The 20865-nt window shown below is 46.6% G+C and overlaps 2 protein-coding genes across 2 annotated transcripts; both read right to left on the minus strand.

Moving 5' to 3' along the window:
• Positions 1–1361: 1361 nt before the first annotated feature.
• Positions 1362–7085, minus strand: LOC127773525 (1-deoxy-D-xylulose-5-phosphate synthase 1, chloroplastic). Its single transcript, XM_052299607.1, has 9 exons — positions 6743–7085; positions 6344–6649; positions 6079–6229; positions 5716–5987; positions 3094–3367; positions 2664–2971; positions 2290–2571; positions 1904–2188; positions 1362–1780 (listed from the first exon to the last, which is right to left on the minus strand). Exons 1-9 carry the CDS (start codon positions 6863–6865, stop codon positions 1619–1621), a joined length of 2163 nt encoding a protein of 720 aa, XP_052155567.1. The 5' UTR covers positions 6866–7085; the 3' UTR covers positions 1362–1618.
• Positions 7086–13004: 5919 nt separating this feature from the next.
• LOC127774345 (uncharacterized) lies at positions 13005–17493 on the minus strand. Its single transcript, XM_052300570.1, has 2 exons — positions 17299–17493; positions 13005–15172 (listed from the first exon to the last, which is right to left on the minus strand). The coding sequence occupies exon 2, from the start codon at positions 15141–15143 to the stop codon at positions 13290–13292; it is 1854 nt and encodes a 617-aa protein (XP_052156530.1). The 5' UTR covers positions 15144–15172; positions 17299–17493; the 3' UTR covers positions 13005–13289.
• Positions 17494–20865: the final 3372 nt, after the last annotated feature.

Consider the following 20865-nt stretch of genomic DNA (forward strand, 5'->3'; position numbering starts at 1 on the left):
TGTTCAATGAAATTGGCACCTTGTCAGTTTGTTCTTTTTTTTTTGGTACTGCAGATATGCGAGACGCTGCCATATCTACTTAAGTGTTTGGCCTTGCGAAACTTTTAACTTCAAGTACCAATGTAATAGCACTGAATTGTTGCGTACTTGTGTGCATTTTTTTAGGAAACACTATGTTGTCGTTAGTCATCACTTGTGATTTGCGATTTTACAGAGCTATGCTTTGTGAGAGGTAACTTAGTTTTGGCAATGCTATACATCACTCGGTAGATTTCTGGGATTAAATCATGGTCTACAACCACCTCTAGCTTAGGAGGTGGTGACGGATCCAACAGTAGGATCGAGTCACTAGAGACGGAAGAGGGTAGCATGGTGGAGACACCAAAGCTGGGGATTAAGATGAAGAAGCATGGTAAAGTAGGGTTATGAGGAGGAGGACGCACGATCAGGAGGGTTTTACTGGTGAGGTGGAGAGTGGCGGTGTGCCGGGTGGTGAAGATGGCTGCACGATGCTGCTTCGGGTGTGCGGCATTGGGTCTCACTGACAAATTAAATGAAAACGTAGGAGAATCTGGAAGATTCGATTTAGATCCAACCGTTAGAAAGATTCGTGTTATTTGGTGAGAAAATATATCGAGAGGCACGTATAGTTCCACGAATTTTGCACATACCGCCTCCAACAATTATAGTGAGCAGATGAAATCAACGATCCCCGGATGAAAGGGATCCCCAGATGCTTATGCTTATTATAGTCGTCCTTAATGGTGTTTGTTTACATTAGTCCATTTGAGCCTTGTTGATGATGCGCGATCACATTTACCACATAATGCACAGCTTACTTGTAATAATCCTATATATATCTGCAGTGTGCACTCTCTGATCCTCATCCAACCCAATTATTGATGTCACATATGGGCTGTCTAACAGTATATCTGTCCTGATGCTAATGACGCTATCCCAGATGAACAGTTGGACAGAATGAACCAGAAAAAAAGCGGTGCATGCACCAACTTGCGACGCCCCCTGCCACGCTGACCCATAATGTTCAGTACTACTGCATACTTGATCGAAAACATCACGATGCACGCATGCCAGACAGCAGCGACTCATGCTAGCTAGATAGCTACACGCCCTTCACTTTTTAGTACATATTTAACCATTCGTTTTATTTAAAAATTTAAGTAGTTATTAATTCTTTTCCTATCATTTGATTCATTGTTAAATATATTTTTATGTAGGTATATAATTTTACATATTTCACAAAAGTTTTTGAATAAGACAAACGGTTAAACATGTGCTAAAAAGTCAACGGTGTCAAACATTTTGAAACGGAGGGAGTATTTGCTTTCCGTTGAGTCGCATTTTGATGCTTTCAATTAATACCCGACTAATCCTTATCATGATCAATAAATCTATCCATTTACAACATTTCTTAGATATACAAGCGATCGAACATCGAGCAGCCGGGTCTCCGTCCACGAACAACTGAAGAGCAAAAAAACTGTAACTGTTCCCCTCAGCATCACTAATCAATATTTATCCCGACGCCGACTAATATACAATTCACTGATCTCTACATGTACAAAGCATTGTCTCTACCAGAGGCGCCACGCATCTGCTACGCGTTGGGCACCGTCATGATGGCGAGCGCCTCCCGCGCCTGGCCCAGCACGTTGAACACCGTCGCCGCGATGTGCGACGGCGTCAGCCCTGCCTCCGCCAGCTGATCCGCCGGTGACCCGTGGTCGATGTACCTGTCGGGTAGCACCAGCGGCCGCCACTGCACCAATCAAACACAAACATCAGGACCTGTCCTTACACACACCGATACGTTTACGTCACGGTATTCTCTACTGGTAGTATTCTAAGACGGGATGTTGGTCAATGGCGAGACGAAAATTACCTTGAGTTTGCCGTCGAGGAGGCCGTCGAGGGCCATGAACTGCGCGACGTGGGAGCCGAACCCGCCGATGGAGCCTTCCTCGACGGTGAGGAGCACCTCGTGGGAGCTGGCCAGCCTCCTGATGAGCGCTTGGTCCAGCGGCTTGCAGAACCTCGCGTCGGCGACGGTCACCTTGAGGCCGTGCCGCTCCACTAGCGACGCTGCGGCGAGGCAGTACTGCACAGCCGAACCGTACCCAAGCAGCGCCACCCTCTCGCCCTCCAGCAGTACCCTCCCTTTGCCGACCTGCCAAAACTCCGGCGACCGGCGCCGGCCAGCTGTGAGATATTTGCATGCATTGGTCTCCGAGAGAAGCCGGCCATGGAGTGTACGTATGTGCGTCGTACCTCGAGGGGAACGCCTTTGTAGTTGGGTGGTAGCGGGACGCCGATGCCGTTGCCTCTTGGGTAGCGGAAGCAGGAGGGGCGGTCGTCGATGGCCGCGGCGGTGGCGACCATGTGGCAGAGCTCCGCCTCGTCGGACGGGGCCATGACGACCATGTTCGGCAGGCACGCCATGTAGGTGACGTCGAACGCGCCGCAGTGCGTCGGCCCGTCGGCGCCCACGAGCCCGGCCCTGTCCATGGCGAACCTCACCGGCAGCTTCTGGAGGTCCACGTCGTGCACCACCTGTTCAGCCAGCAACGACGGCGTCGTCAGCAATGGCGTACGGCGGTACGGGAAAGCAGAGATCGATCGAGATGGTGTGAAGAATGGCGAACCTGGTCGTAGCCTCTCTGCAGGAAGGAGGAGTAGATGGCGCAGAACGGCTTGAGGCCCTCGCAGGCGAGGCCGGCGGCGAACGTGACGGCGTGCTGCTCGGCGATCCCGACGTCGAAGCACCGGTTCGGGAAGCGGCGGAGGAAGTAGTTGAGCCCCGTGCCTCCCCCCATGGCCGCGTGGATGGCCACGACCCTGTTGTCCTGCTCCGCCTCGGCGATGAGCGCCTCCGCGAAGTAGTTCGTGTACGACAGCGTCTTCGCCGGCGACTTGAACTGCTTCCCCGTCGCCGGATCGAACTTCGCCACGCCTGCAACATCGATCACCAAGAACACACCAAACTCGATCAATCGACCGCGGTTGGTCTCACGCATGATGATTCAAACATTTCAACAAGAAACGCAGGAGGTCACGACGATTTGGGATTCTCACCGTGGTACTTGTCGGCGGCGCGCTCGGCGTAGGGGTAGCCGCGGCCTTTCTCGGTGACGACGTGGATGAGCACCGGGCCTGTGGTCTTGGTGCTCTTGACCTCGCGGAGGATGGTGATGAGGTCGTCGATGTTGTGGCCGTCGACGGGACCGATGTAGTAGAGGCCGAGCTCCTCGAAGAGCGTCGAGCCGGAGCCGCTGATCATGCCGCGGGCGTACTCGTCCACCTTCGCCGCCAGCTCGTGCACCGACCCTCCGATTTGCTTCGTCACGCCCTGGATTCACACGCGCGCGCACAGAAGAAGAGTAGGGTGTCAAAATTGTATTAACTGGGCCGACCTTTCATTTAGGTGTGTCTTTTAGCCCACATAGGATCTGGGCTGGTTCGTCTGGGGATTCTTTTCCAGCCCAAAAGAGCAAATTTGACTGGCCCAGCCAACGTTTCTTTTACGGGAATGCTAAATACCGGGATACCGTTGCTAACGTTCAGGACAGGATCGTCATCCTCTCCCAGCCTCACGCGCTTATGGATAAGAATGGCCACAACCAGGTTTCACGGCGGCGTTGCAGCTGAGACAGGATATTTCGCGTGAGGTTGCGGCGCGGTGTGAGCCATTGTAGGTCGTCGTGCACGTTATCGTCGCGCTGCACAGCTACTCACGCCAGCTGAGGACGGCGGCGTCGCGCGGGGCTTGGCCGCCGTCGCTAAATCGAAGAGTGGTGACGCATTGAGGAGCAACACGAGCTCGGTGTCGGAATTGATGGACGTGGGTTGTTGCGACGGCCGAGGACAGTGCTGTCACTGGAGTGGATAGTCGCGGAGCAAGGAGGACACGGCCGGCGTCAACGAGTTCCGACGTGGCGTGGACAGAGGAGGATGCGGCCATCGACGATGAGCTCTGCGTGGGCCGTGGGGCGTGGATGATGGAGGACACGGCTGCCGCGACGAGCTCGGGTGTGGGGTGTGGATGACGGAGGACGCGGCCGCCGGAAACGAGCTCTGACGTGGCGTAGACGACAGAGGATGCGGCCGTCGGCGACTAGCTTCGGCGTGAGGCGTGGATGACGGAGGACGCAGCCGCCGGCAACGAGCTTTGACGTGGCGTAGACGGTGGAGGATGTGGCCGTCGGCGACTAGCTCTGGCGTGAAGCGTGGATGACAGAGGACGCCGCCGCCGGCAATGAGCTCTAACGTAGCGTAGGCTGTGGAGGATGCTGCCGCCGGCGACAAGCTCCGGCGTGAGACGTGGATGGTGGTACCACCGGCGACGACGCTTTGGTGCCCGGCTCTTGATATCTTGCAAGTATCACCCAATACGTGGTAGGAATCGCCTGATACTTGACAAGTTTCAGCTGACACTTCGCAAGCATTACCTAATATGTGGTAGGAATCGCCTGATACATTTCACTTGATATTTCGCAACTATCACCTAATACGTGGTAGGAATCGCCTGATACCTGACAGGTTTCACCTGATAGTTTGCAAGTATCACATGATACGTGGTAGGAATCGCCTGATACCTGACAGGTTTCACCTGATATTTCGCAAGTATCACCTGATACGTTGTAGAAATCGCCTGATACCTTATAGGTATCACCTACCAGTTATGTATCAGGACATGTTACCTCAGAGGTATTAGGACCTGATATCTAACCGATATCATCCTGTCCCAATGAGATTCCGTTGTATAGCAACCCCTTCTTTAAAGCCCAAACATCAGCCCAGTTTGAAAGGATGGATTATCTGATTTTGTGATAATATTTAAAGGAACAGATGAATGTATTAACTATTACATTTATATGTTGAACTTTTTTAAAAAATTGGACCGTTTAGAAGCTTTGAAAGCATGTCCTTGATAATTGAATCCGTAAAAAGGAAAAGATTGGACGACATAGAAAACATGTATATGCTTCAGTGGGTATGCGTGTGTTTGTACTTCAGGATTAATCTGATGCCTATGTTTCAAGCGTGCATAGAGAACACGCAGTATGGTCTAATATTTTGGTTGTTAAGAGACGTCTCAAACTTGTTGAGATACTGGCTTAAGCTGCTTTGTAAAGGACAAATGTGTTATGGTTTGTGTGCAGTACTACTGTACTCTATAATAGTACTCCTACTAGTTTATTGACTGAAGCATATAGATTTCATCGCCATTTTCTTTTGTGGTGAGTGGATCCATGCGAGACACGTATAACTAGCCCATGTCTGACACAGCTTATTTTGGAATGTATGCGACGCAAGCATCAAACAACATGCAATTGAAATTGAAAAAGCGAGCGAGACACTGACACATTTGCTAACGGCGTACTCTTAACACTGTTGATTGCTGCTGCTGGACGCAAGTTAAATTGTCACTATTTCCTCACTAATTTCCACGGTCGCCTTCAAATTTCGTAAGGCCCCTCTGCTCTCTGGACAAGCGAACGTGTCCTTAAAATTTAGGTAAAAACTAGACGGTTTCATTCTAAAACCCGTTAAAAATTTGGCGCATTTCGTAGTAGTTCTACGCTTATCCGGCGACACTATTTTTTGTTTTTTTGTCTTCCCTTTTCTTTTTCATTCACGTGCCTTGCTGGGCAGTGGGCAATCGAGCGTGAGCGTTGAACGCTTGTGAGGCCTTACCTTTGCCACCTCCCTGAGCTCCCTGAGTGGGCGGCTGGACTGCAGCTTGCTGAGGGCGCTGCTGAGCGCGCCCACCGGCGGCGCCGGCCCGTCGAGCGTCGCCGTCGGCAGCGACACCTGCTTGTTGTCGTTGAGAATCACGATCATGTCGGAGTCGAGATACCCCGCGTTATTCATCGCCTCGTACGCCTGCCCGGCCGTCATGGCGCCGTCGCCGATCACCGCCACCACGTTGTTCTTCCCTCCCTTGAGATCCCTCCCCACCGCCATCCCTGCCAATCTCACGTACGCCGGCCTGTAGGTCAGTTTCACAGAGAATTTACAGCTCGATGCAGAGAGACTGGAGGAAGAAGAGGAGGTTACCGAGGGCGGCGGAGATGGTGGTGGAGCTGTGGCCGGTGCCGAAGGAGTCGTACTCGCTCTCCGACCGCTTGGTGAATCCCGACAAGCCGTTGGTCTGACGCATCGTCGGCATCTTGTCGCGCCGCCCGGTCAGAATCTTGTGAGGGTACGACTGCGTTGGTGAATAAAGAAAGTGGGTGGGTTGGTCAGGCCTTGTCTCCGAGCTTCGAAGCACCCTCACATGGCGAGGCACGTTGTCCGACCGGAGCTAAGAGCGAAGGGTTACCTGGTGGCCGACGTCCCAGAGGATCTTGTCCTGAGGCGTGTTGAACACGTAGTGGAGCGCGACGGTGAGCTCAACGACGCCGAGGCTGGACCCGAGATGTCCCCCGGTCTTGGAGACGTGGAAGATGACGTCGGAGCGGAGCTCGTCGGCGAGCTGCTGGAGCTCCTTGAAGGACAGGTTCTTCATGTGGATGGGGTAGTTGACCGTGTCCAGCAGCGGCGTCGGTGGCCGCTGCGAGTGGTACTCCGCCGCCTCCCTCTCCGTGGACAGCGACGCCGAGATGCTCGACGACGACCTCCGCCTAGCCTGCAATGGCGAATGCAGCAGCAAGAACAACAAACCATAGCGTAAGAACAGAGCCAATAGCCCAGTACCGTAGCAGCAATCGACCACACAGACCTTGTGTGGCCTGCTCTGGAGCTTGTGGAGACTGAGCTCCGCCGCCGCCGGAGCGAAATGCCCCTCCTGCGGCAGCGCGCCGACGAAGCCTCCTCTCGAAATGGAGAACGTCGTGAGCGCCATTGCTCCTCCTCCTCCTCAACGCTGCAGCAGCTCAGACGAAGTAACCAACGAATCCAGAGAGTTCAATTGAACTGTCACGCAGCTACGCGAAACTGGAGCAAGCTAGAGAGTGAGGAGATGCTCTGCTCGCGCGCGGTGGTCCGCGTAGTGGAGCAAGATGGTGGTGGGACGGCGCGCGATAGCTGTCTAGCTGATGACCACCGAGGTGGAGAAAGGACAACGGGCCGGGGGCTGTGTGGCTGCAATTCATTCGCGGACGTGCATATGTAAGCTCGCTCACTGCAGCGCCGGAGCAGGACGGAGAGTGAGAGCTGAGACTGCTGAGTGTCCTACTTCCTGGCACCCCATTGGACCAGCTCGACAAAGTATCACGAGAGGATAATAGGGGGATAAGATAAATCATAGAAATATCAGTTATGGGAAGGAGGAAAAGCGGGACAGGGTTTTTCATTTTATTTTTCGTTAGTGGGGATGCTAGGAGAAATATCATCTGTAATATGATTGGATGAAAATATACTATATTTAAATATATGATTATATTTTAAATATAGCTATGTTTAGGGTTATCAACTTATAACGTAGTAGGCAATTACTATTGTGTAATTGTTCTGGAACACAGTGAAATCTTATCATCCACTATCATTAATACGATTATCGTTCAGGATTATTCGTGTCACATACAATTTCTTAAAAACTTTCTACATCGGCATTGGTTAGGTGGTGTTTGGGAAGGAGGGACTAATAATTGCTAGGTTTAAGCATTATACTCCCTCAATCCAATTTTGATCATCACCTAAGCAAAGAGCGTAGAGACCAAGGACAATAAAACATCCATCATGTTATAATTAATTCTCATTGGTTAAGGTGCTACGTTGCTTCGTGTTCCGTGGATTGCATCAAGTTTTAAATATTATATGTAGTTGGACCAATAGAAATTACTCTTTGGTTGGTTGCATTTAATATATTCAATATTACACATTTACTTTTGACATAAATAAACAAAAATGCACTTATTAGAGGATGTTCATTTTAGGAAGACCTTAAAAACCTTACGTGATAATTAAACTGGGATAGAAGGAGTACTATTTTAACCCACTGTAAACAAATCGGTTATCCATTGGCCTTCGTCCGTATATCATCTTGACAAAACTCGTTTTTTCATGCTACCCAAAAAGCATTTTCACGTGCGGAAGACCGATCCGTCTCCCCGAGATGGTATGTAAAGATCACCATCTTCACGTGCAAGCTGCCCAACTGCACGTGAAGATTTTTGAGGTGAACATTCAGAGGTGTATAGGATTATATAGTCACCGGTTAGTCTTAAATGGATTAGAAACGATTCTATTGCTACGATATGTAGTTATATATACTACTATATGCTTCTCTCTCTCTACGCTTATACTCCCTCCGTTTTAAAATGTTTGACACCGTTGATTTTTTAGTACGTGTTTGACTATTCGTCTTATTAAAAAAATTTAAGTAATTATTTATTCTTTTCATATCATTTGATTCATTGTTAAATATACTTTCATATACACATATAGTTTTACATATTTCATCAACTTTTTATTAAGACGAACGGTTAAATATATGCTAAAAAATTAATGGTGTTAAATATTTTGAAACAGAGGGAGTACTAAAATATAACAGATTTTGATTAAATATGACACATTTAGTTTAAGATAGATAAAAATCGCGACGGATGGAGTACGATATTTACCTATACCGAATGCAGTCACGCAGATCACTGTTTGACCCCTCAAAAGTCAAAGGATCTGGTTCCGGTGCCTCTCATACTCGGTGATCATGGACAGGGACCCTAGTTAATAAAGGCCGTGTTGAGTTCCTTGTCACAAAAATTATTTACGTATATGAACCACAATTTAATTACAGATTCCGTCTGTAAACTGCGAGATAGATCTATTAAGCCTAATTAATCCGTCATTAGCAAATGTTTACTATAGCAACATATTGTCAAATAATAGCGCAATTATGCTTAAAAGATTCGTCTCGCAATTTACATGCAAGTTGTATAATTGTTTTTTTTCGTCCACAATTAATACTCCATGCATATGTCTAAATATTTAATGTGACGGATTTTTGAAAGTTTGAAGGGAATTAAATACAGCCAAAGTGATAGAGACCAGGCATGGGCGCGCATGGCCGCCACATATCTCATCTGGACCGACACGCCATTGCACGAAAGCAACTCATTAGCAAGCGTCTCCCCTACGTACGTGTCAGATCCAACGATCGTGTAGCGTGGAGTACGTATATATACGTACTACTACGTTTCTCTGTACATTGCATGGATGCCATAATGGTACCGTATTCCCAACGAAACAAGGCAGAGGGTGCCCGCGCGACGGCGCCGCGACCGGCCGCGCATGCCCGTTGACTCGAAGCCGCGTACGTCGAACGGCGCACGTACGGGGTAGCAGCGCGCGCGGCGAACTCGGGCAATCGTGCCGCGTCGCGCGCTCGCGTTGGCCGGGCGGCCGGCGATCGAGACGGTGCTCGCGTCACGGTCGTCGCGGCCGGCAGGGCAGGCACAAGGCAGGACGGCCCGGGCCCGTGTGCGATGTGTCACGACGCGATGCGCCCGCGCGCGCTCCGCGCGTTCGTTGTCGTCGGTCGTGCCGTGCCACTACGTGCGGTGTGTGGGGCGCCGGCCGATGGATGGTAGGAGGCCGTCACGCACGCTCGACACGTTCGGTCGGCCGGTTGGCCTGCCACACTGCGGGAGTGGGGGCGGCCGGTCGCTCGCTCGATCGCGCGACACGGGAGTGCGCGTCGGCACCGCGCGGCGCGTGTCACGGGCGTGTTGGGCGGTTGGTTCAATAATCCACCGGCAAACAACTCCTACTGGCGTGTCGATGAGTGCTCAGTGCGCTACAGTACTCCTATTGGAGCTACTGTAATAAACAACTGCAAAATCCACACGAAATTTGGAAAAGCCTCCATTGAAACACCGTAATTTCACACGGTTTTATTTCTACTCGGACGAAGAAAATAAACAAATATGTATATCCCTGGCTCGAAAGGGGGCAATAAGGGGGCCTCACGCGTTTCGGCGTTTGTACTTGCATGCGCTGATATCTCAGATTAGGATGGAGATGGATTCTAATAGCTCGAGTGGACGTCCACCCGTTTATTACATATCAATTAGATGGTTACGAAAAATTTTCAAAAAAAAATAACAAGATAGATCAATATGTAATATATCACTCCACAAACATGCAAGTTCAAATTCAACTTCTACAAATTGTAACAAAAATAATAAATTTAATTGTAAATATACATATAGTAATTTGAATTTTATTTGTTATTTTTGTTACAACTTGTAGAAGTTAAATTTTAACTTGCATGTTTGTGGATCGATATATTACATATTGATCTATCTAGTTCATATTTTTTTAATTTTTTTCATAACCATTTAAATGATATGCAATAAACGGATGGACGTCCACTCAAGCTGTTAAAACAGTTTCCAGATTAGGATCTCTCCCACTAGACCGATGATATTCCAGTGGAGCTGAGCATCTGTGCTTGGGGATGGGGCGAACACGCTCCCGGGCTCTTCCAGCAATTCCTACCTTTGTGCAAGGCACCGAATCAGGAATTCAGGATGTTCCTCGCTTTTTGTAATACTACTACCTTTGTGCAATACTACGAACGGTTGTTTATCCTAGTCGTGGCTACTAGCTAAGTTTCAGTTCACCTAGAACCTCCAAAGGCTACCCTAATAGTACTCCGACTCTACTCAATCATGTACATAGTCCACTACTAGATCTCTCGAGGTGAAGTTGCATCGTTGAGCCAGGACGGCATATATCCGGTCAGTGTCGTGCACCTCGTGTGACAGACAGCCAAAAAGAACGGTCATTTGTTTGTTGCAGCAAACTACTGACTGCTCGCCACATTTTGTGGTGTGCACTGCACACGGTCAGTACGTTATAAAATCAGTACCAATAGCATCATCAGAAACCAAACACAGAAGAAATACCATAGAAGATCCAAACACGATAACGATATTAAAGCACGATATTTATTAACGAGGTTCAGTCAAAATCTACATCCCGTAACATTGATTACGGTGACCGCATTCTTGTCGCCTACCTTTTTAACCCTTGTAGTAACTAAGGAGAAATTGTAGTATGTAGTGGTAATAGTACGCGCCCCGCTCCGAAACAAAGAAAAAGGTGCGTGCCGCACTCATGAGTCACGAGGAAGGTGGGGATGACATCAAGTCCGCATAGCGCGTAACACAGTTACAATGATTCATGGTGGGACGCTGCTAGCAGCAACTCTCTCTCGCTATGCTAAGTCGCCATATACGATTACAACAAGTACACCTCTCTATTTAAGAGAGATTCTATAGTAGAGTCTAAACTGTTACTCTAGTCCTAACACCCAGTACAACTCTAAGTGCTAAAATGTAACTGACTTTGTACACTTATTCAACACAAACTCTATCGAGTACATCATACACATAACTTGTTTTTCTACGGCAATATTCTTCCTACGCAGAATACAAACACATTAGTGCTTTTAGTGAGAAAAAAAATCTATGGAAATCTTTGGGAGAGAATAGGCTGATGGCGCCAGGGAGGGAAGAAAGATGAGTGGGAGTATATGAAGCGTAGATCACGGTGGAATAATAAAGATGGCGAGACAGGGCCACATGATACCGCACGGGGCTTCAGCTGCGCCTGCCCGGCCGTCAACGAGGGAATATGTTTAGCGCTAGCTTAGGGCAACACCAATGTATATAGCTAAAGTAGTCCATATAGATGGGACCCACATTTGTGGATTTTAACTATTGCAACATTCACAATGTATATGGTTAGTAAATAGTATGAGGAGGAGAGAGGAAATAGAGACAAATGACATATTTTATTCTATATGGGTAGCCCATATGTTTATGGATTACTTTTGTTATTTCTCTCCTATGGACTACATCCACAATGTGGTTAGATAGCTGAATGTATTATTTTATTGGCTATGGACTGGTTTTGAAATACATTATGGATGCCCTTACCTGCTACTACTGCGCGCTCTCCCATCACCCCCAACCGCGTACGAATCGATGCGATCCGATGTACACCACGCCGAAACGGGACGTGAAAAGACGTGTGCAGAGTGCCTTAGCCAATCGCCAATCTGCCATGCCACGCCGCCAGCCCTGAGGCGTCAAATGCGGCTGGAAGAGAGAGAGCACGACTGATCGGCGCAGGCGACGAGCGAGCTGGCTAGCAGCAGGAGTGGTACAAGTAGCAGGCTATATAGCTGGCTAGATGCGCAGGTACAGAATGTTGTCAAGTTGACAAGAGGGGGAGAGATGCGCTGCGGCTTTGACATTGGCTGGGCCTTGTACGAGTAGTACGATGGAGCGGGAGGGATGTTTGGCAGGCCAATTTATTCTCGGGCGATGTTGATTGAGTAGTGTACTGTAGTACTCCATCATTCAGCATTTCGAGCTTCCAGCTAGTAGTTTGGCCAACCTAAAGAGCGTACGTAGTAATGGATAAGATGAAATAGTCATACGTGTGTCAAAAAAGTTGTAATATAAGGGGTAGCAACATAATAGTACTTCCCCGTTCCAGAATGCCCACTTCGTTCGTAAACATAAGGTATTTTGGCTACTTTTAATAAGATTCATAAATATAATGTGACATATTCTATTACAACGCATCTGTACATACTTTAGAATATATCATATCCTAATACTAGATTTTTTTTTATGGAGGAAGTACAATAGCAACATCTTAAACATAAGACTAACTTATTAAAAACCTAGTGTAAGCGTAGAATAAAGATAATATCGACGGGATGTAAAGTCCAAATGAGAATGCCATAAGTTCAAAAACATTAACAGGACGATATAATTTCTACCGTGCACTCCGCCCAGGTAAGCAAAATTGAGAAAGAGGACAATCTCTTCAAGTGGGTAAAATAACAAATGATGTAAAACAAAGAGAGAGTCATGAAGCCATCTAAACTATTTGAATTACCTAGTGGTAGAAGCAAAAGATCCGTTAGCCCCAAAAACAAACACATAGGAGTACTTCATTGGAATGAACCCCCTCCCTCAGCCCCACCCCCCCAAAAAAAAACAGCATTCGCAAGACAGAACAAGTAAAGCAACAGATCACCAAAGAACAATTGGTGAGCTATTTGTTCAGAGAGATAGGGGCGTCCGTTTTTAAGCCAAGATATCTTCAATTTCTTCCTTCATTTTTCATGCACAGCATACACAGAAAGATGACTAATCTCGGCCAACAGTCGAGGATACACAAACACGGTTCAATACACATGTAAAACTTGTCAACCAACTGGATCTGAGACCAAAACAAGAACAGAAACAAATAACATCTTTTACTTTGTTTTATTCGATGGCTTCTTACCTACAGGGTAGGGGAAACTAGGAAGATCCTCCCCTGCAGAAAGAAGGCCAATCATAGGGTCGGGGTGATGGAGAAGGATCCATTGGAAAATTGCTTTCATGTAACCCAGCAATGCCTGGACCACCAAGGTTCCCAGATGGTCTTGTGGATCTGCCACCCATGAACATGGTTGACCATGTGTCGGACAGCCATTCACTCTTCGCTGCAGGGTTTAACAACGTTGTGTCAAGGCTCCAGTCTATTGAGGTGTAGTCACATGGTGAAGGCCCATTAGTTCTCCAATCAGGACGAGATAGAGATGAAGACGACTCGGACGAGCTCCATCCTCGAAACAACCCAAGTGATGAAGCCGCACCAAGGGAAGATGATGTACCTCCAGAGCCCCAGGTACCACCCCAACCATTAGCAGCCAGATCTATAGGATTGGAAACAAAACTTTGTTGATGGTTTGCATGCACAAACTGCTTGGAAGGATTAACACCATCCAAGCTCATATTTCTTAGGCCATGACCTAAACCACCATTCAACATCATATCCACACCTGATGCACCATTTAAGTACCATTCCCTTGGAGGTTCTGACGCAAACATACTATGGCTTGTAGATGGCAGGCTTTGTTTGGCAGCTGCAGATTGGGGACGCTGCATTACAACTACCGACTCTCTCAAGTTTCCATTATGCATTGCATTTTTCACCTCATTGCCCCCTGCCACATGTCGCGTTTCAGACTTTATTTGAGGTGCTGCAACAGGTAAAGGGGATGATGTGATGTAAGAAACCGATGGAACCGAATTAGCATTAAGCCGCCTTTTCTCAGGTTGAACAAATTGTGGTCGGCCCATCTCTGGCTTAACAGATGGTGCCAATGGTTGAAACCCTTTAACTGCATGTTCCTTTGGACCACTACCATTTAACAAAAGCTTGTAGTTTAAGTCCTTCTCATCTCTCCTCATTTGCTGAGCCCCAACTGAAGAAAATCCATTTGTTTGAGGCCTAGTTGGGTTCTGTGCAAGCATTAGCTGCGCTTTGTTAGCCAAGCCACTTGAATCGCCAGATCCTTCAGGCTTAGATGCAGTTGCTGTTGATTCTTGCTTCTGTGTCTTCAAAACCTCTTCAGCCTTTTCTAGATCACCCTCGGAAGAAACAACAGCCCTTTCAATCTCTTGCTTTGTACACTTGAATTTAACCTCCAGGGTCGCAATCTTTGCAAGTTCATCAGTTATATCAATCTTCAAATTAACCCCAGGTTGTTGATCTGCTGCTGTTTGCTGTTTGGCTTCCTCACTTCCATCAAAGCTGCATAGCCAGGCAACAGACTCTTCAAGGCAGCCCTCATTCTGTATAAGGGCCATTGTTGCTTGATCTGATGAGAAACCCATAGCAACAAGCTTCTGCGCAAGTGCCTCTAGCTTTCTCGACATTAGGTATCCCTTGCAGCGCTCATGTAACTCCTGGGCACGCCTCTCCTTCTGCCTTTGATGCTTCTTCTCATTCTTCTGTCTGATCTTCTCACGTTTATCGACATCACATCCTGGAACAGAGTCCACTCGAGGTGCAGTACTCGTTGATTTTTCCTTTGGATCTTCTGACTCACCAGAACAGCTACCATTGTTAGAGGCACAATCAAAGTCTCCTGTACCATGGGAGCTACGAGAATGTTCATCTATCTCGTCTGTATTCCTTAATTTGTCATTGCCCTGGCTAACCAGCAAAGAAGATGATGGCTCCAACAGATGGAATTTTCCAGAGAAGTTGTTATAGGCACTTGCAACTGTGCCATTCCCCATAGGCTTTGCTGCAACCTTAGGTTGCTCTTTTGGTGCCTTGGCAGCTGACCTGTCTTTGGACTTGGATTTGGATGCAGATGGCATTTTCAACCGACGATCACCCTGTTGTATACCTGCAGTCCAATTTTCAAAATAGTTTATAACTACAAAAAAAACATAGGACTTATTGCAAAGAAAATCATAGCATATGCCCATCTAAGGACTCCTCTATTTTTAAATAGAATAGCATAGGTTGGATGGAACTTCAGGATCACTATGATGTTAACACTAGTTTGATTAAAAACATGACATTTCAATGCTCACCAGATACCTACTGGCAGCAAAAGTGCAATAAATTAACACTTACTTCCTCCGTTTCACAATGTAAGTCATTCTAGCATTTCCCACATTCATATTAATGTTAATGAATCTAGACATATATGTCTAGATTCATTAACATCAATATGAATGTGGGAAATGCTAGAATGACTTACATTGTGAAACGGAGGGAGTACCATAGAATATTTGATGGTGGTAAGAACACCTAGTCTAGATTAGAATCCTAATAACTACTGGTTTTTATAAGCCATTCTCACTATGGCATGCTAGTCAGCACAAACTGCAGCTTGTGCTTAGATAAATGTAGCTCAACTAGAAACCGAGAGTTTCTTAGAGCAGTTGGCAAAACCAAGCTATTTGTAGTGATATAATTGTTCTCTCAAGGCTCAAGCACAGAAGAAACATTCAAGTTAGTGCAAAAGTACCCTACATGGCAGCGGTTAACTAAAAATACATTTTCCTATTGGTTAACTAAAAATACATTTTCCTATTGGTTAAAGTGTATAACGGTATTCATGAATGCAATTGCAGTTCAGCAAAAACCTCTCCGACATAAACAATAACAACTAGCCTGAATTTCATAATCAAATATATCAGATCCCTCAATTTTGTTCTTGCACAATAACAACTAGCCTGAATTTCATAATCAAATATATCAGATCCCTCAATTTTGTTCTTGCATAGCTGAATTTAGAATAGGCAAAAGGAGAACAATAGCCCATAAAGAACAGACAAAGATTTAGAGCCATGTTAATTCCTTGGTGTTGACTTTTTTTTTGGGGGCATATCTAACACAACATTCCATTTCATTCCCAGTGGCTACAAGTATGAAAACCTCATAGTTTACAAACAATGGTTGGGTACGTCTAAACACCATTGAAGACATCAATTAGAAATAAATAAAAAACGAGGATTAAACAAAGAATGTAGCATACAGAAATTTATATATTTAACAGTCCAGAAAAACAGATGGCGTGCTAACTCAAGACCATGTTTACATAAAATACATCAATTCACCACAATCCATATGGCAGCCAATGTAACAGTAATTAAGATGCACGATGAGCTGATAGCAAAAGCATGCTAAGTTGCTCACCAAACGATGTGATTAGTGCAACCTCCTTTGTTTTACTGAAACTAAATCAACTACATTTTGGCAATATGTCAATCTGAGTATCAATCTCTGTCCATCTATATCTCTAGTACCGTATACTAGCTACATTAAATACTGCTTGTTTGGTCCATGTGTATCGACAAATCTGTTTATTTACTAGAACACAATTACATAATCCAACCGCCTGTTCTTACGATTAGCTCGGAACATATTTTCCTCCATTGCCTTCTTCAGGATTCTCAAATCTGAACCAGAATCTTAAGTACCAAAACAATAAGTTCGATCACACAATTGCACTTAATATAGCATTTAAAATGGATTTTGTGTTTCCTTCACCACCTACAATCTGAAACCAATTATCAGAAAGCAAACAAAACAGAGAAACTTTATCCTGCCATGTAACACCCTAGAACAATAGCCTCCACAGTTTCACCAAAAACATAGCGAAATGGAAAGGTTCCCCTGGAATCCAAAGCACGCCACTCCACCCACCCAAATGAAATTTCACAAAATTTCTAGGCATGCGGCGTCCCCCGAGCCGAAGCCACCCGCGGGACACCCTCCAACTCCGACGCCACAGGGCCCCCCCAGACCGCCGAATCGCGCGATCCCCCTGGCGCCAAAACACCGCGCGCGCGGCCCGAAATTCCGCGGCAGCGGCGGTTCCCACGCCGCAGCCCCATTCCTCCGCCCGCGCGGATCAACTCCCGGGGCCCCAGGCGCGTCGCCCGAATCGGAACCCCGAGATAGAGAGGGATCAAGGAGAGGAGGAGGAGGAGGAGGAGGAGGGGGTAAGAGGACGCTTACCGGGCGCGTCTGCGGCGGACGGAGGCGACGAGAGGCGGTAGGGTTTTGGCGGCCGGCGGCGGCGGCGGCGGACGGCGGAGGCGAGATCGAGAGGCGGATTTGGGCGAGTTAGGGTTTGGTTGACGCGGGGGGCCGGGGCGCGGATGGCTGTAGAAAGAGGGGGGGAGACGAGGGCGAGCGGGGCGAGCGAGGCGAGGGAGACGAGGGATGAGAGGGGGGGATCAACCAACCGATCGGGTGGGGCGCGTCTCGTCTCGTTCGTCTGGTTCGGTCCGGCTCAGCCTGCTCGCGTGTGGTGTGTGTGTGGGAAGAGCCTCCTGCGTCCCGTCCGCGTGGGTGGAAATGGGAAAGAATTTTTGGTTGGGAGTGGGCGGAATGGAAGCTTCTGGTCCAGGCCCAGCGCCAGACCGTAAACTTAGGTAGGCCTGGTTGGGCCAAACCGTGGACTAGGATGTATGGTCTGGTTGTGCAGGAGACCGGCTCTCGCACCCGCACCCCGAATCCATTGAGATACCCAAAGTTCAACAAAGCCAATTTTCGATAAAGTTATTAAAGATATATATCTATTTAATTTTTTTTACCAAACTTTGATAAATACATAAATAATCATTCCAAAACATGGTAATATTGTTAAATTGCTAAAATTTAGTAAGGTTTATTTTGACTACAATGTAAGCAACCCTTTAGATATTCCAAGGTAGGGTAAACTCATATCGGCTAAAGTGAAAAAACAAGAGGCAAATGGCAAAGAAATTCAACATGGTGCTATTCTTACTATACCTCCATAATATCCAACAATTTGAGTCTTATGTCGTATAGAACACCATTACATAGAAGAAGGAGCTCACTAAACATCCATGACTTAACATAAGCAAAACAGGTATGCTAAATATCATTCGATAAAATCAGAACGAAATCTTACAGATTTGTGACCTTTGTATCTGCTTCACGGTCCGTGCTCCACGACTTCCTTCTCCAGCTTGAGCGAGTTTCAACAAGTTAGTGTTGGGGGTTGAGATAGGGGTGGAAGGAGGGAGAGATGGTGGTTCCCTAGCCCTAGGTAGATGGGGGATGCGTGGGTAGCTTTGACTTGGCGGTAGGTGACAAGGCAATGGTGGCATCACAGGAGCCACGGGGACAGAGGATGGCAATGGACGATAATGGTGGCGGGGCCTTCTTGAGTGAGTGGTTAGGTGGCGGTGGCCGGTGAAGACAATGGAAGCCACCGGAGGTGGGGAAGAATAGCGGCTATCTTGCCTTAGTTGGGAAAGGAGCCAGAAAGAAGATTCCCATGGAGACGGAGGAGGGTGCGGTGGAGTCAAAACTATTTTTGGCATATCGACAACAACTGTAGTGCTCACCGGCGTTGGGGGAGGAGGTGCGTGAGTGCGGAAGTGCATCGTGCGAGTGAGATGTGGCGGCGGCTAGGTGGGAAGTGGGAAGGAGTTAGGGTTAATATGTATATTGGAAAGGAGTTTAGATGTGGATCATCGGATCTTGATCCGATGGACCAAAAATAACAACTTAAGTGGATGAAAAAATCATGTGAAAAATAACAATCCCTAAGCAAAATGCTACCTCCATTCCATGTATGTTCGATAGAGCCTAGTACTCAAGTATAGAAAATGTACAGATGATTTAAGGTTCTAGCTTTTGCATTTTATATTTGTCTTTAGTCTCCAGCTGCACAGTCTAATCATTTCACAGTAATAAGTTCAATTAGGTTGATGGTTGGTAGGCACCAAAGAGTTTGACGGAAACATGATGATTGTAGCGCCGCTTCAAGAGTGAGCAAATGCGGAGAGAGAGAGAGAGAGAGAGAGAGAGAGAGAGAGAAAGGAAGAAGAAGAAGAAGAAGAAGAAGAAGAAGAAGAAGGTGACATTGTTGCATGTGTGAGCACAATGTAGGTGATTGGATAAGGTGATGCCGACCAATATGGGAAGAGGGTGGTATGGGGGACTTCCTGCCATAGATAGAGAAGGCAAAAAATTGAAGGCGATAAGAAGATAGAGGGAGGTGGAACCTGAGGAATTGACAAGCATATTGATACAGGTAGCAATGCCAATGACAAGGTCGATGGTGAGTCAGCGACACATAGGGAGTACAAAGTGGCGACGACAAGTCGCCCAAGCAATTTTTGTACTAGTCCCCGGCTTTATAAATAGCAACCCATAAAGCTTGGCCATAAAAAAAATGTCTACACCATACAAATTAGAATAATACACCCACTTCTACTTGGAGTTGCCACGAAGCCCTCCCACCTCCCAACGTTTCTCCCATTGTTCATCACCTCCGTGAGCACAAGTGACCTTCCTCCCAGGTGTTGCTACTAAACCTACTTGGCTTTCCACTATTTTGTCGTTGACAAATCACAGCCTCCTCCCTTGTTAGCTAAAATCCAAAGCCCCATGGCTCGTTCCCACCCTTTGGAGCTTGAGGACCCATATCATGGCTTATGTGCACTCAATGCTTGGCCTTCTATCCTCCTCTCTGCAGCTGGTTAGTACATTGGGATTTAAAGTTTTAGCTTAGGCTAGGCTTAGGCTTGGCTCCAAGAAACTTATGGTTTCTCAAGCCCCGCCCAAAATCTTGTATGGCCCATGACCATGTGGAGTTACCTATGTGCCATGATTACAAATCTATAGTAAATATTTACTAGAAGTACATGATGTCCATAGCGCTATTTAGTTGGATTGTGTTCGGCCGTTATCCATTTATATGATAATTGATACATGTTGAGTTGGGATTTCTAGCTTAATCAACGAGCCCTATCTATCTATATCTGGCAATGAGCTGAGCTTGAGTGAACTTGGATGCCTAGGCTCAAGCCCAACATGTTTTCCCTTTGAGCTTCCAAGCAAGTTTGGCTTGAGCTCAATCAAGCTCGAGCTTGGCTAATGAGTAGAATAACATATATTTTAAGGATAATATATTGATAATCATATTAATAGAAGGGGAGAAAAATAATAAGACAAATACACGATGCCAAGACATACTACCTATTTGTGTGGATACTTAATGTGTAGTCTCTCTACTAGTTTTTCAGACAAGCAACTAGGCTGATTTGGAACTTGAGCTTTGGCTTAGTCTCACACTCATTTGTAGCTTGAGCCAAGCTCAAATAAAGCCTAGGGCGAGTTGAGCTCGAGCTATTCGTGAGTCTCAAGCTATTTTGATAGCCCTATATATACGAATATTAGCTGGATACCGAGGGAGTTCCCATGTTTAAAAAATGTAGCCAGTTAGGTGGTTTATATTGTCGAGACCATAGATCGTATTTAGAGTTTGTACTTTAAAAAAAACATGCAATTGAAAATATTGTGAACTCTTTAGTTTAAGTTTTAAAAATTCAATAATCCAAAATTCGGAATAGATAAATATGAAGTTGTACTTAACATAGGCTCTCAATTTTGTATTTTAGTCATTTAATTATGAAACCAAAATTAATAATTACTAGATTGTAACTGATGTGCACTAATTTAGGCTGTGTTTGAGGAGAGGAGATAGAGGAGATTGGAAAGATATGCAAAACGAGATGAGCCATTAGCACATGATTAATTGACTAT

The sequence above is a fragment of the Oryza glaberrima genome, chromosome 5 (genome assembly GCF_000147395.1).
Source record: "Oryza glaberrima chromosome 5, OglaRS2, whole genome shotgun sequence".
Taxonomy (NCBI): domain Eukaryota; kingdom Viridiplantae; phylum Streptophyta; class Magnoliopsida; order Poales; family Poaceae; genus Oryza; species Oryza glaberrima.